Source organism: Paralichthys olivaceus, chromosome 8 (assembly GCF_024713975.1).
Source record: "Paralichthys olivaceus isolate ysfri-2021 chromosome 8, ASM2471397v2, whole genome shotgun sequence".
NCBI classification, from domain to species: domain Eukaryota; kingdom Metazoa; phylum Chordata; class Actinopteri; order Pleuronectiformes; family Paralichthyidae; genus Paralichthys; species Paralichthys olivaceus.
In genome coordinates, this window is record NC_091100.1 from 22,333,259 (window position 1) to 22,352,947 (window position 19,689).

At 41.6% G+C, this 19,689-nt stretch overlaps 1 protein-coding gene and 1 pseudogene across 2 annotated transcripts; one reads left to right on the top strand and one right to left on the bottom strand.

Annotated features, from left to right (window-relative positions):
- Positions 1–333: 333 nt before the first annotated feature.
- On the bottom strand, positions 334–12,215 carry LOC109627319 (zinc finger protein 594-like; annotated as a pseudogene).
- Positions 12,216–12,257: 42 nt separating this feature from the next.
- On the top strand, positions 12,258–19,269 carry LOC109627570 (uncharacterized). Of its 2 annotated transcripts, none has more exons than XM_020084165.2 (5): positions 12,258–12,801; positions 13,140–13,309; positions 13,390–13,462; positions 13,610–16,056; positions 16,643–19,269. In XM_020084165.2, exons 1-5 carry the CDS (start codon positions 12,543–12,545, stop codon positions 18,506–18,508), a joined length of 4,815 nt encoding a protein of 1,604 aa, XP_019939724.2. In that variant the 5' UTR covers positions 12,258–12,542; the 3' UTR covers positions 18,509–19,269. The 2 variants fall into 2 exon arrangements, with proteins under 2 accessions (XP_019939724.2, XP_019939725.2); XM_020084166.2 differs by having other exon boundaries at positions 12,353–12,801; positions 13,673–16,056.
- Positions 19,270–19,689: the final 420 nt, after the last annotated feature.

The window sequence follows — 19,689 nt, forward strand, 5'->3', positions numbered from 1 at the left end:
AAAATGAAATGCAATTAGACTCAATCTACACTGTTCTGAAGTAGAATGACACTCGATGGATACCTCTGCCAACTTCAAACAGTTCCATTATGAAACCTGGATTTCAAAGGAGATCTGAACAAGTGGTATCTGAACCAAATTCCACACAAAAAGAATAAATAACCATGAATGAGTGAGTGATCAAGGAAAATGTATCAAAATGCTCTGTTGTTAAATGTTAAAGATAAATATTTATTTCAGCCATAAAGGATTTTATCATTAAGCTTTTTTGAGTTTAAAATGTCACTTTTATAAGTGACACTGCACAATTGATATAATGAAAGACTATTAGTGTTCACAGAATAAATAGTATTTTATTGACCAAAAGTGACAATGGACCTATCTTTGTGCACAATACATTTCACAGCACACTGCCTTTAAGGCCTTTAAATAACATTAACACATCTCCAGAAGTTACTACATCAGTCTATCTGGATTTCACAGAAGAACTTGGGACGATCAGTTCAAGAGACGAGAACACATAAAGGATTTTTGCAATGCATCACAGCATCTGTGTTACACTGTAGCATCTTAAAAAACACAACAATAGTGTATTTCTGTCACTATCTGTCCACCATCATACATCCAAGTGGATCCTCTGGTGACGTTTCAGATTGCATTTCTGGGTGAAGCGTTTGCCACAAGCCAAGCAGCAGTACGGCCTCTCCCCAGTGTGGACCCGGCGGTGGGCTTTGAGGTTGCTCAGCTTGGTGAAGCTGCGACCGCAGAGCGAGCAGCAGAAAGGTCGCTCACCTGTGTGAGTCTGCAGATGAGCCTTTAGGTTGCTGGGGTGTGGAAAGCACTTTCCGCACTGGCTGCAGCGCAGGAGGTTCCTGGGGCCAGTGTGAGAGTCTGTGTGGGGTACGGGGCTGGCGTGATGTGAGATGGCAGACTGATGCTGGGATCTGACGCTGACCCACGGAGCACCGGTTCGGTTGAGTGGCGCAGCCTGTTTGTCTACCAGGTGAACCCGCTGGGCCGAGAGCAGAGGAGGTGGGGCAGCTTTGGATGTGGAAGGAATTCTGTTGAGGGGATTTAAGTTCACAACCTGAGAATGAGCTATAGACGAAGCTGATGTGCTGCTGTTTGAGAGAGTGTGAGGGTTTTTTTTCAATGGTCGGTGGAGGTGCTGTAAAGCTGCTTGCAATTTAAGACCTGTACCAGCTTTGGAATGCAGCTTCATAACCTCCTGCAGAGTGGCTTTATGGGAAATGTGGTTCCGTTTGTGTGCTTCGGAACTCAGTCTGTGCTGTTTTAAAGAGCATGAGAAAGACTTCATTCCAGACTTTGGAATTTCTTTCGTTTCCGGATGCTCACTTTCTTCACAGCCGTCAGAATCAATAGTTATTTCCTGCTTTATTCTCACACCCAATGTTTTGCTATTTTGCAGTCTTGCTTCAGAGGATCCTGACGTTGCACTCTGGGTAACCTGAGCATGAAGGTCTGCTGGTACAGATTCAGACAGCTCAGTTTCTGTACGCTTTAGTGAAGCTCTAGTTTTGGCTGAATCGTGATCATTTTCAGTCCCAAGTCTGTGATTCAGCAGCAGCCCAGTCCAACTAGTGTCCATTTCCAAAGCTGAGACATGTGATGGATCTGCAGCCATGTGCGTTTCCTCTACTTCTTCAGGGAAACCAAATGCTGAAGATATCTGTGAGCCTTGCATCATGATATCCCTCAACAGCTCCTCACTGCTCTCTGGAGTCTGTTGTGGTTGTGTCTCAGTCCTCTCGGTTGTGCTTTGTGATTCCAGTTCTGCCTTGCCTGGATAATGAATAGAAACGGGGGTTATATTAATGACTTCAACTGTAGACACTAACCAAAAAAGTAAGTCTGTAGTTGTCACGGCTAATGAGGTCAGCATAATAAATATGTGAATACATGATATTCCATCCACTGAAATTGTTTTGGATGAAATAAGCCTAACTATGTAAGAGGATTGATGATCTAATTCTGTTTATTACAGAAGCTAAGTGCATTGGTGCAACATAAATTTGAGAAACTGCCTGCATGTGAAGATATTAACCTTTCTGTCCACGAGCCACAGCAGCAGATGTATTCTCAAATCCACAGGCAACAGAGAAAAAGTTCCCACATGGAGGGATTAATAGGCACAATGAGATTTTTATACAAGTAAGAAATTAAAAAATGCTCTAAAATCAGTTCCCTTTTGCAGAAATTACTGAGAAAATACTTGATGAAGCCGAGATGTTGAGCCCTTATTCATCTGCTCGAGGCCTGTTGTTATCTGTTCCCTGTTCCTATTTAAAATACAGAGGTGACTGTGAGGTTGTTACTTCGAAACTTTGGAATGGACTTCCTCTTCACTCAGATGTGTTGAATCTCTGGTTTGTTTTATGAAGCTCCTGAAAACTAATTTCTATAGATTAGTCTTTTTTTAATCACTCTAAGGTATTGGTTAGTTATTTTGGTTAAATGCGTAATTGATGCCTATGTGTATGGGAGTATGCTCGTCTGTATGTATTCCAGTATTTGGGCTTATTTGAACCTATATGTGAAGCACTTTATAGCTGTTTTAAAGTGCAACATAATTTAATGATTATTTCTTAGTGGCATAGCTCTTCTAGAAATTAAGAAATAGATATATGCTATGAGAATAGACATGTAGTAATTAGAAACTGAGTGAAAAAAAGCTTTTAATTATTTGTATGTAATTATTTCCATGTTACCTTGAGGCAAAATCAAAGGTTATTTTTGTATTCAAAATTAAACCATATTATTATCATCATTAAATCCCATTTTGAATGATTTAAGTAATGTTTCTTTATTTATATAGCACATTTAAAACAACTTGGTTGACCGAAGTGCTTCACAAGTAAAAGGCACAACAAGAAGACAGTAACATGTAATACATTAGAGTAAAAGTAGTACAAATAAAATAAGATAGAAAGTAGAACAATTAAAATTAAATATAAGATATACAAACAAAATAAAATAAAATCAGCTGGGATAAAAACGTACTAAAGCCAAGGAGAGCCGCTGTGTTTTTAGTAATGATTTGAAGTGTGGTAGAGAGGGGGCAGATCTAATGTGGAGAAGTTTGGCTAAGTAAGGCGGTGCCAGTCCTTTAGAAGATTTAAAAGTAAATAAAATTTAAAATCGATCCTGTGATGTGCAACACAGGAGTAATATGGTCCATGCCCACATTCTCATACAGGGAATTGCAGCAGTCAAGAGAGGTTATGAAGGCATGGATCACCCTCTCAAGATCTATGTATGTGCTAAGGATGTCAGTTTTTTCAAAAATCAAATTGTGTATCATGTCAAATTCATTCAAATATATGAAAACACCCCCAAACCCCACACGAATGTAGTCCCTGCCCTGCTCGTCTGTGGCGCCTCCTCCTCTGCTGCTAACATGTGACCATGTCTGTAACTGCACAATTAATCCTAACTATATAATTGTGACTGTTCCATATACAGGCCCAGACAACATAAGTGTCATAGAGCTAGAATGATAAATCTACGAAGCATTAGCTTACTGCAGATATATCCACGTTTGTATGTTGATAGGTAACAAAAGAAGTACAGCTCAGAAACTGCACATAGCAGTGGAATATATGTGAAGTCTCCTCGAGAGACCCCTGTGCTACCAGACTCAGTGCGGTCACTGTTTTCTGGGGTTGGTGTACCAACAGCTGGGTGTGTGGAGTTGTAGTTGGTTGTTCGGCTCCACTTAAGCATCTATAATCGACATCTATGATCTTACATGCTAATGCAGTTTTTGAACTCCCAAATACCTCAAAACAAAGGTCCACAAAGGACTCACATGATACTCACCATCAAGAGTATCGCTCCACCCTCCCATATGCACAGATGAGCAAGATGGCTTAGTACCTTCTTCTTCTTCCTTCACATCCACAGCCGGCACCACTTCCTCTTCTTCTGCTGCCTGAACAATACACAGAATAAAAGAGTACAGGAGGATAAAGGACATACAATGTATTGAGTTCAAAGTTTTCAGAGTTGATTTCACATGTACAATCTCATTCACTTAAACACTTGCAGCATTTATTATGTTTAAACAATCAAATGTATTAATATGTGAGCACAATTCTGATCTTTCAATCCTAAATGTCCGCTGATAAATCTTTCTACGAGGTGCGTTCACAGACCCTCTGACACAACATCATGTAGCTAAGTCCACTAGCTTAGCCACTTCTGGTGGACCTTTAGGCTTAAAACACCTGAAAATGAACTTGTTTTGAGCTGTATATAAATGTCGGGGCTTGTCAACACTTGAATGACCCCGCAGGAGAAGTATGGGGGCATGTTTTGTTTTTTCTGTTGTTTTATTACGTCTGAAGTCTCAGTCACCATTTACTTCGATTGGATTGGATTGGGCTGCTACAAAGAGACATCAGAAGTGTTTTGTGGGCACAAACACTTCCCCCACCACTTCATCGGCATAGTGTTGAGAAGATATTGAGTGAACTTTCATTTGTAAGTGAACTAAGCCTATAACTGACAGAATGACATAAGTGTTCATTTGCAAGTTGAGCAGGAAAGTGAGATCCGATCACAAGTGGTCACAGGAGACACATTCAGGACGCATTTTAATGTTAACTTGTTTAAGTGAACTGTCCCTTTAAGACCAAACAGTTATTTTGAGTCAGAGTTTACAGATGTGTCTGATGTCACTGTGTGTGTGTCACATACAGCATGGTATGGCAACCTAACTGTGCAGCTGACCAACCCATCACATATCCTTCATAAAGAATATCAGCTCTTGCCCTCTGGCAGAAGATACAGAGTCTCCCAGTGTAAACTCAATCACAATAAAAACTCATTGGTTCCTACCTCCGTCACACTTTTAAATAACGCTGCTTCATGATGCTGAGATTGTGCAATAGTGTTATGGGGTTTTATTATGGGTTGGTGCAACATGTGCTACGTGCAATGTGTTTTTCAATGCGGTGTGTGCAATATTTTATTTACTTTAACATTTTATGTGCATTTTAATGTTGTGATCGACACAGTTGGTGCTGCTGTGTAACTTGTTTTGGAAATATGGAAGCATATGTACACAGCATTTGAATCCAAAACAAATTTCCCTAAAGGGACAATAAAGTATATTGTATCATATCGTGTGTGTGTGTGTGTGTCGGCATGAGCGAGCAACAGAGAGGTGGAGAGACGAGGAGAATATGAATGAATAAAGATTTTAGCAATTTAAGGAGAGTCAATCATTATGTGGTGATCAGAGTTGATATTGTGGCGGTGGTTACAAACAAATCAACAAGAAGAGAGAAAATATGTTTGATCCGTAATGAAACTGCAGCGGCTCATCTGACGTCAGTAGGAGGTCCTTCATATGTGGCCCAGGACAGATTAGCGTTCAAACTGCTAACAGAACGTGGACACATGTGGACCAGACCACCTTAGAATGTGGTCTGTCTTGATCAGAGTGTGTTCACACCTGTGTACTTAGAGCTGTCCGCTTGTGATCAGACCACAAAAACAACACGTGTACACCAGAGGTCACAGTCACATGAAGCAGCCCACCTGTGATTCCCTCTCTGGACTGGGGGGAGCTGAAGTGTTGTCTGCTTCCTGTGGCGGCTCAGATACCACTTCTCTGTGGCCTTGCGTCCATCTCTCCACGGGACTCCCCTCTCTCTTCACGCCACAGCCCCTCAGCACATCTGGAGGAAAGAACCACTGCAGTATCACACCAAGACATCCCCTGAGATACATCTGCACTCGTGTGTCCCCTGCTCTTACCGTCACGCTGGTCGTCGCACCTTTCTCCTGCTGTGTCCGTGGACAGGTCCACATCCCTCTTAGCGCAGTCCGCACACCTCCCTGTCTTCTCTCCCTCTCTGTCGCTTAACTTCTTCTCAGTCCACTGCAGCTGCATCCTCAGAGCCTCCACCTCCTTCAGAAACCCGTCCTCCACCAGCCTGGTCACCTCGAACATGGCTGTCTTCACCACAGTCTCCATCACATCCGAGAGCTGCGTCTGAAAGGTGACTATGAGAGAGTCCAGGTCCGACATGACGGACTCTGGCAGTGTCCGGTCCCGGTTACACGACGTGTCTTGAGTTGGTCAATAAACGAGACAGACCAAGATCTACCACGTGTTGTTATGGTTGTTCGCCATTATCGCAGAGCTGCCTCTATCCCGCGATACATGATGTTGTTGTTGACCACCGTCCTGTCAGCTAGCAAGCTATGATGTGACACCTTAGCTAACACCTAACCAACGTTAGCGGCACCAAACGGTGAACAAAAAGCACACAACTACGAATGATACACACCATAGTGCAAACTAACGCGTTAAACTACGTCGGTGTGCGTGAGTAGTTTCCACAGCTGACGACGATCCGGCAAAACTAATTCACGTGTACCTGTCAGTTAGCCGACCTAGCTTGATTTGTTTAAACAAACGCTGGTGCTCGTTGTTTGTGCTCGTGATGTCGTACGTGACGTCGTACGTGACGCAGTACGGTGGCCCTACGTGGAGGCTGAATGACAAAACGCGTTTCAATAAGTGAAACCAATAGGCTGCACCAAGTAGAAGAGCACAGGATCATTGTTCAGGGTGATGATGATTGTGGCTGTTGTGCAACACATCACAAGGAGCGTGTGGGTGCTACAAGTTGAAAGAAAAAGTGTGATCTCAGAGGAGGGAAAGGTGTATTTGACTAACGCTGGACGCTAAAGAGTTTAGTTATTCATCAGTCCACAGTGACACGAATTTGGAATGGAGTTAATCTACTCATGTGAATACTCTCAAAAGCAGGCATCAAGCTGAGGTGGCTTCGAAAATACAACAGACTGATCCGAGCAGAAAAAATATCAACCTCAGAACTACAGCGAAAGCTTTAAAGGAATCGTTAGAGCTGGTTAATCTCTGTTTATGAGTTTTCCAAAAGCGAATCACTGCACAATGCTGCCTGGAGCAAGACACCACAGAGGAAGCCACTGCTCTCAAAAAAATGAATAAAACATCAGTGTCTACCTGAAATTTGCCAAAAACCAATTTCACAATCTACAACACTGATCAAACAATGTTTTGTGGACTGATGAATCTAAGGTTGAATTGTTTAACAAGCACACTCTGCCCTATGTAAGGCATAAAACAGGCAGATATATCATCAAACAGCAGAAGTATGGCGGAAGGAGTATGAGGTTGTGGCACTTTACTGCCTCTGAGTTTTGCACTAAATTCCGAAGTTGACTGAGATTTCAAGCAGGGAGATGTAAGAGTGGCTTCATTAGCTGAAGCTCATTAGAAGTTGTGATGGTGGTGATGCAGCAGGACAATGTCTTTCAACACCAAGTCAATGTACTGCAGATCTGCTTCAGTATAAAAATTAAAGGATGTGCACACCAGACAATAAGATTATGGCTGAGCTAAGGCAGGTATCAAAAGTTCCTTCTGAGCATTGTGCATGTCTAGTCCACAACTATTGGAGGCCCTTGTTTGAGGTTATTACTGCCTAAAGGAGGCTTGGTCGATATAAAGACCGAAAATTGAACTGTTGAATACTGTGAACGTTGAGCTTCAGCACACTGTGTTTCTCTATACACGTGACATGCTAATACAGAAAACAAGCATTCAAATAGTTTATCCTGCCAAGTACTTTGTTTAATAGGTGTTGTTTGGTGAATTATGCTTGTTATTATGCATCTTTATCGGTTAATCCTCCTTATACTGTTCAGAAGTCCAGATGTTTCTCACTTCAGAATTTTTTTTTATTTTTTTTTTTTATACTCACTCTCAGTAAAACAAATTCGATTTAAATTCTTCTAAGATCATTCTGAGATCATTCTTTTGAGTGGGTCCTTCTCTTAAAACCCCAAAAAATCCACTTCTTACTACATTCTCTCCCCTGAACCACCCTCCATCTTCCTTCAAGGAAAATGTGTCATGTGACCTTGAGTACTATTGAAATAAAAGAACCTTCCAACAATTTCTATTCTCCTCACACATGATCATGAAATTGTCACCACCATCACTTCCTTCTTAAGCTTAAGATCCCCTATAATTTTCCATATATAACAACATAACAACAATATGCATAATATGTATCAATTCTGCATAAATATTAAAGCTTAATGCGTTTGAATATGTACCATTAGTATCTGCGCTAGTTACATGACCTACTTATAGATTATCTATGAGAACCATTGCATGTCCTTCTGCCCCATGAGCTTCACTTTGTTGACGTAATGTCATTATTTTAAATAAACAAACACTGTATTTTTAATTATAATTTTATGTATTTATTTCTCAGTATACATACTGTATGTGTTTGATTGACATTGAGATCCAATTCTACGTTTTACCGTGCCAAAAGAAGAGGTTCTTCCTGATCAAGACTGATGTTTTAATGACACTACTCTCAGAAAAGGTACTTGATAAAAAAAAACAGATCGAACAACGATGTGCTGAAGATGAGATTATATCTCGTGAATTTGGCCTCATTGATTTTATTTACAGAAAACATTTACAGAAAAGGACGACAAAACCAATGATAAAAGAATGAGGAGGAAATAAACTCATTTTTAACTTAATTTCCAATCTGTAAAGTAGTCACAAGGATGATGTCCGTCAGTCTTAATTGAATATTTTTTTCATAAACAAAATATGCAGCAAAAAAAATTGGTATTTGATGTTAATTCAGTTATATTTCTCACAGCCGTTTTTGGATAAGAATAACAAAAAGTTATCCTAATAGAAAAGACTGAGTTTTTGCGATGTTCATTAAAAAACAACCGTGACTTCCAAAAAACCTCTTAAATTATCAAAGCACCCCTTGGTTCAAAGGTCTGACATGTGTTTGCGCTGATGTGATTTCAGATGATCGAGGCGTTTGAAGCTGAGCCCACACACAGCGCAGCAGTATGGTCTTTCCCCCGTGTGGGTGCGATGGTGAACCTTCAATATATCCGCTCTTGTGAAGCTCTTGTCACACATGGTGCACCGGTGAGGTTTTTCCTGTGTGTGAATTCTCCGGTGCAGCTTCAGATTCCAGAGTCGGCTGAACTTGTTCCCACACACAGTGCAGCAGTATGGTTTGTCGCCTGTTTGGCCACATTTATGTGTCTTTAGTTCAGAGAAAGAAGGGAAACCTTTTCCACAATGGCTGCAGAGGTGGAGCCCCTGACCAGAGTGAATCCTCTGGTGGACTTTGAGGTTACAGGCTTGAGTGAAAGTCTTTCCGCACTGGGTGCAGGAGTATGGCGGCCCTTGTCCTGTGCCCTTATGTGTCTGCTTGTGACTTTTGAGAGAGGCCGAATCAGGGAACGACATGGAGCACAGGTTACAAATGTGTCTCCTCCCTCCTCGCCCTGCTCCCTGATGCTGCAGCCTCTCTCCCAGGTTTAAGGTGTCACCGTATGAATCGGAGGCACCATACATATCCTCTGTGCTGTCTAAAGTCGGATCAGTTCGAATCCCCTGGTCCCGAAATCTGCCACCTGGATCACCAGACACATGGTCAGGGTACAACATGCCCGGGTCCTGCAGATACCCTTCCTCATTAATTAATAAACAGCTGAATTCTCGACCTACAGTAATGTTAGTCCTTGAGGGTGAGCCTGCAGGTGAACTGACCGTACCTCTTTTGTTCCGTGGGACTCCTGTTTGGTACGCTTGATGCTCATTTACTTCAGGTGCTTCCACATTCCCCTCATAATGTCCCATGTAACTCAGATCCTTACCCAGGTGGGACGGTGATACTTGTAACCCATCCAAGTTGCCCATTTCTATCATGCCGGCCTCGCCATAGCCCGTCTTGTCAAAGCCAGCCAAGTCTTCCATGTCATACCTGTTTGGGAAAAGTGGTTCGGACGGGTCGCCCGAGTGTCCATGTTGGCCAGGGTCTGGTCTCTGGTCAAAGCCAGCATCCCAGGTCACATGACACTTTGGGATCTTGTTGTCACTGAAGCGTTTACTGGGTCCTGGCAAACCTGATGTATCCGTTTCTGTCCAATGAAAAGAGGAAAAGAAGCATTATAGTTGTACAGGAACAATAATGATAAAGTCAGCATTGAAAATGTGAATGATGTTGTTTATATTTTCCAATATACCAGTAGCTGTAGTAATGATATGTCTCTGCACTTTTCATGTTGTTATGAACAGGGCATTTTAGATAACCCAATTTTATGTAAATTATTCAACCTTATGTAGATTAGAGGAGACTTTTATTTCAATATTATATTTCCCACTTTCCCAATTTGTAAACTTTTCTATGAAGTGAGTAAAAGGAAATATTCTAAATCACTAAAATATTTTTGGAAACTATCTGTGCAGACATTTCCCTCTAAAGAGAAGAATTGTATTTTCTATTTAATTTCTGTGGTTTGTATATATATGTGAAGTTACTTAAACCTTAACCTAAAGTGAAAGCATTGATATTTGTCCATTTCAGTGCTTCTTCTGCAAGAAATATCCTGTGAAGATTTAGTGTGTGTTTTATACATGTTTGTTTTATTGTAGTATTTTTCTGAAAGAATGAAATGTAAGACTTAATTTAGTTTTGTAATATTATTGGGTATTTGTCTCTCATTTTTCCTTCTTTTTACTGGATAATGCTTTGTTGAGCCACAGCACCTACACGTGACTCAATTTGATACTATTACAGATTCCTTTTGAAAGACAGCTTGTTAGACTCGTTCAGTATCTGCACACTGACCATCCAGATTGACTCCCCATCTCTCTTGGGACTCATTGGTTTCTGACGGCATGTGAAGGGCTTCCTCCTTGAGCAGTCTTTCCAACTTTTCACCTTGTACACCTGGAGACTGGCAGATAAGCAGAATGACAGGATTAATACAGGAAGTTTAACTCTGCACCTCTCAAGAGATAGAAGAAATGAACAGCCATTTTACTTTATTGAAAAATTTGTATTGCACTCTACCTGTGTTGCCCTCATAGTGCAATGGTTCTCTGGTTTTGTGTCTTCCACTTCATGGTCATGTGTCGCCACATCAGTGCCCTGACAGCTATTTATCTCTTCTTGCAGCACACTCTCTTGTTTCAAACCTTTCTCTGTGACAGAAAAGGGAGATGATTTTAAATTAGACAATATGAAAGATTTACTCTGCATTTGGAGGATTTGAAAAAGTGCAGATGGGGCATTCATCTTACTCCATTCCTCCAAAATATCAAAACATTCCAAGAAAACAATTCAATCCAGCAAGCCTGCACATCTGGTATGTTGCACAACTCTCACATTTTTGCAAAAACATGGCCAATTTATCCAATGCTTACACTCTGGTGTGTACAATGTTGGCGACTGTCCCGCTTGCTCTCTTCCTCAAACACAAACAGTGTGATCAGACACATGTGTAAACTCCAGTGTCCATCCAGGTTTGATAATTAAAGGAGTGTGCTGATGTGGTTCCTAGGAAGTGAATTTAGACTCACGTATGATCAAGTGAATGGTGGCTGAATATGAATGAGACTCACCTGTAGCCCTGGGTCTCTCCTCGACTCTCCCGCAGTCCACGCACCTCCCTCTCCGGTCTCCCTCTCTCTCCTTGCGTCGACTCTCGGACCACCGGAGTCTCCTCTTCAGGGACTCCACCTGCTCCCTGCTCCGGGTCACCTCCTCCAGGAAGCTGTCCTCCACCAGCCGGGTGATCTCGTACATGGCAGCCTTGAACACGGTTTCCATCACACCGGACAGCTGGGACTGAAACGTCACTATGGTCTCTGCCATAGTGTCGAACAGTGTGTGACAAACTCAGCCGATCACTTCCAGTGCAGTGGGTGGAAGCGTGTTGAAAGCTCCTGTGGAGTGAGAGACATGTGTTGTCCACATCCACGGACCGTCTCTCAAAACTGATGTCACTTAACGCAAACCTCTCGATGTTAAACAATCTGTAGACATATATTTGACGGTCTGCGTTCACCCGATGGTTGCTTTTAGAGAATGTCACCAGACAGCAGAGTCGTTGGAGGTGCCCATGTTAGCTAACTAGCCTGCTGCGCTGGTTTAGACACGAACACCGCCTGAAACGCATTCAATGAAAACATTAACCTGCCACATTTGTCACGAATAGAGTTCGTGTCCGCTGCAGTGTTTGCCTTTTAGCACAGATAACCCGGATGGTTCCGCTGTGATCTATCGTCGCACACTGATGAGCTTTCACGCTTCCTCTTGATTCTGTAAACAACGGCACTTCCGAGATTTACACGTACGGGTAGTGAAGTGGGACAATCATGAGCTGTCGTGAAGTGGTATTAAAGTATGCACATTGGCGACACGAGGGGCGTTTATCTTGATGATTAACTAGAATTATTAGCATGTATTTGAATGTACTACGACAGGGGAATGTTTGAAAACACAGATTAGGATAGAAGCGGATCAACCGGAAGTAGCGATGGACTTCTGCTTTGTGCGTCACACTAAGCATTTGACAACGGGAAGGAGCCATGTTGGAGCAGCTCCCGATCCTGTGCGCTTCACAACGCAAATCCTCGGTCTGAGGAGCAAACTCCCAGGGACGACCCCTCAAACCCCACGATGTCCACGGACGATTTTCAGACCAAGTACGCCTCCGTGATGGAGAGCATGCTCAAGAGTGCCATCGCGGAGACCAACGAACTTTTCGAAACTATGGTCGACGAGCTGAAGGCAGAGATCTCCAGAATCAAGAAGGAGAACGAGGAGCTCAGAGCAAGATGCAGCCAGTTCGAGGAGAGACAGTCGACTGTTTACAGCAGAGAAAACCGGGCTCCTCCGCAGACCTCCTCTGAGAAACGTGACACAGCTGTGCAGTGTGGTGAGTGGAGATGTGGGTCAGAGAAACACAAACAGTTAGAACTATTTTATTAACTGCTGATGCGAGGTGATGTTTATATATAGCATCTCCTGTACATTGGTTTATGGGGAGCTCAGCATTCAGTCTTGAAGCGTGGGATCCAAACCAGGAGGGAAACCATACTGTGCTGTCTTGGCGAGCAGAAGGGTTAGATACTGTTTTCCACTGATGATGTCAGGATGTGATTTTATAGTGTCATACAGTTCAAACAGCGTTTTGGAGTAACATGCAGCTTCCATTATATCCATAACATTACTTTAAAAAAAATGACCACCAATCTTTTTTTTTTATGTTCACAGACCTTGTTCCTTTACGCACCATGCTGGTGGAACAGTGTCAGTCATTGGGATATTCATCATTGCAAATTGAACAGCAACAGTGTTGTCACTGTGGGATGGAGAAGAGGTTACAGGATCACAACTATGGGAATGCAAATTCCCAAATGACATTTATGCTTATCACAGAAGAGGTACGTATGTATCCCAGCAGACTTATTCATTTGTTTGCATATGACACCTTGACACTGAAATTAGTTTGACTTCTCCACAGGAATCTCATGATAATTCTTCATTGCTGCCTGTCATAAAGCAGGAGGACGTTGAGCCCAAAGTCTCAAATGCAGGTGAGAGAAAATTACTTTTTTTCCTCAATTACAGTTGAATAAGTTGTAGAATTTGATACATTCTGCAGAATTTGGTAAAATTTGGTTAAAATAAAACCTTTTTTTCTTTTTCATTTATCCTCCATGGTATCCTTATCACTGCTACAGTGGGGTCAGCATGGGCCACTGCTTGTGGAAATGAAAATGAAGGGTCTCTCATTAACCACATAGGTTCAACTGGAGAGATGTTTGAAAATGATGAAGAGGCTAGAGTCACCTTGGAACTACGCTGTCATGGAATGGATAATGATTTACCAGGAGCCCAGAGCCAACCATCTGAACCAGAGCATCCACTCGTTATCACAATAAAATGTGACACGGGGGACAAGACAGAGGGACAGCTTGTAAAGTCTGAAGAACAAACATTTGCGACTGCTCAGCAACAATTAATGGTTGAACTTGAAAAGGAGCAACTATCAGTGGTCCCACTACAATGCCACAGAGAGGTTGAAATGTCAATAAGTGAGCAGACGGACACTGCTGTGCAGCAGTCTGCAGATGTGCAGTGTACAGAGGAACCTTTACCAGAGCCCACAACAGAAAACACAGGAATAGCATGTGAAGAACTAAAAAATGGCTTGGCAGAAAGTGATTCTAATACCCAACCTGTACGCCGTAGACGAGGACGGCCACCAAAGAAAGTAAAACATCTACAGCAGCCTGTCAAAGAAACGGATGCAACAACCGAACAAGACGTGTTAAATTCCCCTTCAGTAAGAGTGGAAGAGGTTGCGGTTTCTTCTGCCATTGATAAAGTTAACACCACCGAATCTGCATCTCCAGTATCCCCAGCTCTGCAGAGAACTATGGAATCTGCTGTAGGAGACATGGAGAACAGTGAATTTGGTTCTTTGCCTTTTTCAGTGGAATCTATGACTAGGGAAAGAACGTCTGGATCTCAACAGTGTTCCATGGAAATGGAAGCTTCACCCACTGAAAATTCATCCGCAACTGAAACATTAAATTCTCGACCAGTGGAGTCACCACAAGCATCATCAGTTACGCTCAGAGAACGTTGTTCCTCTGTAACGCTTCAGGACGCATTGTTACTCGTTGAAGCCATGAATCTGTCAACAGGGGGAAATCCAGTATCCTCTTTCAAAAGAATGATAGAATCACCCCAAACCCAGGTTGTTCCTCACATGGATACTTTACAAACTATGGAAAAGATCCCGACAGTGCCACAGACACTTTCTTCTAAAACTTGTGATGCTGTAGGCAGTGTAGCCATAACAGAGCTGTCCACAACACAATCAAGTGTACAGACACTTAGCACTAGTCCTCCAGTAAAAGATTCAACTTCAACCAATAAAGCCAAGCCCCACATTCAGCATATCACTGAAAAACATTCGGTCACACCATCCAATATTGCCACTCAGCAAATGCCCTCATCAACCTGTGCAACTCAAACAAGTGTGCACTCACAGCAGGGTTTTCCCCGTCCTGTGATAAGATGGATAACACCAAGCAAATCGAGTAATGACAAGCCAAATAAAATAATTGTTGTGCCAAGACCAGAAAGCTTATCAATGCCGTATAAGTTTGCTGCACTGTCCCCAAAAACTGTTGCTGCACAGAAAAATGGTTTACTTTCATCTTCTACAGACAGACCTTCCTTTTCCTCCCTCCCTCAGCAAACAATATATGCTGCCTCCAGGAAGTCACTTCCCGTTGTCCCTTCGCAGTCGACGGCCACCTCTACAGACCAGCACTCAGGCTTTCTACCCCACTTAAAAACAATTATAATTCAAAGACAGGTTTCAGTTGTTGCATCAGGGACACGTCAATCACAGAATGTTCTTACAGCAATGCAGAAGTCAGCAGAACCAGCTGATGCTGTGACAGTGTCATCACCACAACTGATTTCTTTGTCGCAAGAGTCAACCTATTCAGTGGTTGGAAAAACTGCTGTTTCTACGGTATCACCTCAAAAGAAGGATAATAACTCTTCAAACCTTGGATCTCCCAAACAAACTGCCCGTGTTTTTGAAACAACAAATGTACCAAAAATAACTTGTTCTGTATCTCAACTGGAACAAAAACTCTCTGCAGTGGTCAGATTAATCAGGCTGCCAATGTCTGTATCAACCAAAGAATCAGTATCGGTCTCAAGACTGCTCTCAAATGGATTTCCTGAATCACGCTCAGTTTTGAATGAGGGTGCCACACAAGGTAGATTACCTGTGGACATACTACGACAGCCATCAAAGATTTGTCCCAGGTTAAAAGACACTGCAGTTTCTATGTCTTTCAATACCTCTCAGATGTCCAAAGAGAAAAATAACATTCAAGATATGCACAACAGTGAGTATGTGCCCCCTACACCATTCAAGGTGTCAGTACCAGTCTTGGACATATCAACAGAAGCCATCAGCAATGCAATGCAAGGTTGTGCACCTTCTGACAACGCACCAATAGCAGAGAAAGGATCAGTTAACCCAATACAGCTAATCTCCATCTCATCCAAGGACAAATCTGACCGTCATTTGCAAATGACTAAAACCCAGTTCCTGGCACAGCTGGCAGTGTCACCTGTAGTTCAAGCCCCCAGAGAGGTAAACACTCAAACCCAATTTGCTAAGTAAAATTATTGCAACTGTCAAAAATAATATTTTTATGAGAAAGATAATATGCACTGATGACCACACATTCATGCAGCCTCAATTGGGCATAATGGAGAATGGGTTGCAGCTAATGATTTTTATTTTCAATTATTCTGACTATTATCTTCTTGTTTACTTGCTTAAAAAAGAGCAACCAATGCCATACATCTTCCCACAGCCCAAGGTGATGATAGAAAAAACTGTCTCTCTATCTTAAATGGTATTCAATTTGCAATGATGTATGACAAAGAGAAGCAGATTAATTCTTCTGGTTTTACAAGCTAGGACCCTTTTATTAATCATGTTTTTTTAATAAATCCTTGATAAAGACTGAAATGAAATTTATAGAGTATCAGAAGTTGCTGATTAGTTTCTGTTCATTGGCTAATGAAGTAACCGACTTATTTCAGTTTCAACGGTGAAGCATTTTTGTCATATTCCTTTGTGGTAGGAATGTAAACCTAGTGTCTAGATTATATCTGCTATTTTGAGTTAAAACTTATTTCTAAGTTTGTTTTTCTTTTTGCCTTTTTTGTAGGCCTCCTCCAAACATGTTGCAGATACAGGAGCTTCTAGTGCAGAATCCAGCACTAGTGGCAGGAAAAGCACCACCATGGCCCGACTCCGAAGTCGCATCAGTACTCACTTGCATTCCAGAAGAACCAAACTAAAGCCAGAAATATGCACAGAAACAGAGACCACTGCTATGAGTCCTAAGAAACTTAGATCACACAATGACAATCCAAATAATACAAACACAACCACTGAACATATTCCTGTTGAACCTAAAAAGTCTTGTGTTGTTGAAGACATTGCACCCAAGAGGATCGTAAGTGTACCCACTAGAAGGTCAAAGCTTAGTAGTGAAACCACTCCTAAAAGTGGTAGAAGGTCTAGCTCAGGTATTGCTAGTGTAGCTTCTAAAACTGTTGAATGCAGTTCTGTTACTCCTCGAAGGCTTAGTTCAACTAAAGATGGTGCTAACCCTAAACAGACAAAAAGCAGTGTTTGCCTTAAAAATACAAAACCCACCTCTGAGAGGAATAGTTCAACGAGAGATGATGCTATCCTTAAACAGACTAAATCCTCTTCTGTGAGTCCTAAAAGGTCTTGTTCAACTAGAGAACAGTCAAGTCTTAAAAAGGCTGAAGCCTCAGCTGTTACTCCCCGGAAATCTAGTTTAAGTGAAAACGCTGCAAAATTTAAAATGTCTACAAGTGAAATGATTAATGACAGCCATAGGTCGGATTTCACCCAACACAGTTCGAGCACTAGACAGATTAAAAGAGAATCCAGTCCTTTTAGTCTTTGGAGGAAAACCACAGCTAGTGATATTGCTAGGCCAAACAGTCAGTCTGGCTCCTCGTATGTTTGTTGGCCTAAATTGGCTAAAGATGGTGTCAGCTGTGGAAAGACTGCAGAAACCACTCCTGCTAAGAAACCCAGATTGATTCAAGAAGTGCCAGGGCCTGAAAAGAATTTAAGAGTTTTGAATGAAAAAGCCACAACATTAGCTAAAATGACAAATTCCAATCAATCCACACTTCAGAATGATGCTAAAACAAGCCAGTTAACAGATAAAAGATATAAGACCCAAGCTGTGTGGATTCCTCCTACAATACCAGCCAGCAGAACATCAGCAGGGGGAAAGGCATCTCTGTTACCTTTGAAGAAAGAGACAAGATCTTCAAGACCCCAGAATCATATTGCAATTTACCAGCCTAGTGTTTCTCTCAATCCCATATCTACCAAAGCACCATCCATGGTATCACCATTACAGCCCTTATCAGTCATTGGTGGGCGTCTGCTTAAGAATCAGTGTGGGGAGTGTGGCCGCATCCTCAGCAGCAGTGCTGCCCTTGAGAGCCATGTCAGACTTCATAAAGGACGGCGACCTTTCTCTTGCACGCTTTGCGGGAAGAGTTTTCCAGACCCCAAGGGTCTTAAAAGGCATGGCCGGGTGCACCGCAATGGTAGGATCCACATCTGCCAGGAGTGCGGGAAGGGCTTTGTCTACCGTTTTGGCCTCACCAAACACCTTCAGATGGTGCACAGCAGAATTAAACCCTTTGTCTGCCAGATCTGCAACAAAGGCTTCTTCACAAAGCGAGATGTGGAAGCCCACATTCGGATCCACACTGGAGAGAAACCATTCCAATGCAACCTCTGTGAAAAAAGATTCACTAGAAGAGTAGAACTAAATGTACATCTGAGGTGGCATAACGGGGAGAAGAGACACTGGTGCTCATACTGTGGAAAAGGATTTTTAGATTTCAATAACCTGAAAAGGCATAAGTACATCCACACAGGAGAGAAACCACATTCCTGCCCCCACTGCCCCAAACACTTCACACAGTCAGGGCACCTGAAAAAGCATGTGAAAAATGTGCATAAAATTCACTGATAGAGAGAAGTAAAAGATGATGTGACAATAACTGGTGTTTCTTTTCCAAAAAAATAAATAATTGTAAGTATTTTTCTAACTGTAAAAATGTCAATAGTTTTAATTGTTTTAATAATCTAGATAAGTTGTTAATTCTGTAAGTATTCTACTTTTACTCCTGCTGATACAAAAAAGCCAATAGGGGTTAACTGCTTCTGTTAATTTACCACCTGAAACAAGGATTATAAAAGCGTCTTCACACTTGACATGAAGAATTACATCACAGTTAAAGAAAGAATTTGCTTTATTTAATGCCAACAAATTTGACTGTAGAGTCATCATGTCTGGAAGTCTCATTAGCATTCTTTACAATGACAAGGATGTATATAGTTGATATTGCTATATGCGCTTTAAGCAGGTGCACAATGGTTTCAGTTCATGTCGCATTGCTCTGGTTGAGTGTAAAGACACCTTAGAAGATGCTTCAACAGTCAGCTATGTAGATGTGGAGCAAATGAAAATGTTTTTTTTGTAGTTATGGCAGTGTCGGTGTGATCACTCAATCCTTGTTTTAGTCTGAAAGACGTGTTTAAACTGTCTCCCATTTCTTAATTCTAACCTCATTGAAGAATTGTTGGACCCTTTTTTTTATAATTCAAACCCCATTTCAGAAATTGTAAATACAGTAAATATTCTGTTTATGTTGATATGATTTAGATAAAAAAAGATGTATATTTTCTTGTTCCTGAAAAGGTGTAATAAATGTAGAGTTGTCCAACTAATCCCTTTCTTTGCACTTTTTCATCAAAAAAACCTTTGATTTAGTTTGTATGAAAGTTGGTTGAGTTTCATTTTCTTAAGGACATCTTGATTTCAGACAGTTGTATTTAAAAACCAATGAGTAGTACTATTTCTGCAATTAGTTGTTAAAGCACCTAATCTCCTACCCTTTAAAGACGATTTGAGACTTACTATGTAGCTGTGATTAGATTTTAATGAAACATGCCAAACTTAGATAAGTGTAGAATGTTGTATTGTGTGTAATGTGTCACAAACAGAACAACTAACCCAAGCCCTTTTTGTCTGTAATTTTAAAGTCAGTATAATACTTTGAGAAAATGAGGTTATCGGTAAGTTATTTTTACATTCTAAAATGTTGTTCTTCCCATAAAGTCATGCAAAACACATTCTCTTAGATTTGT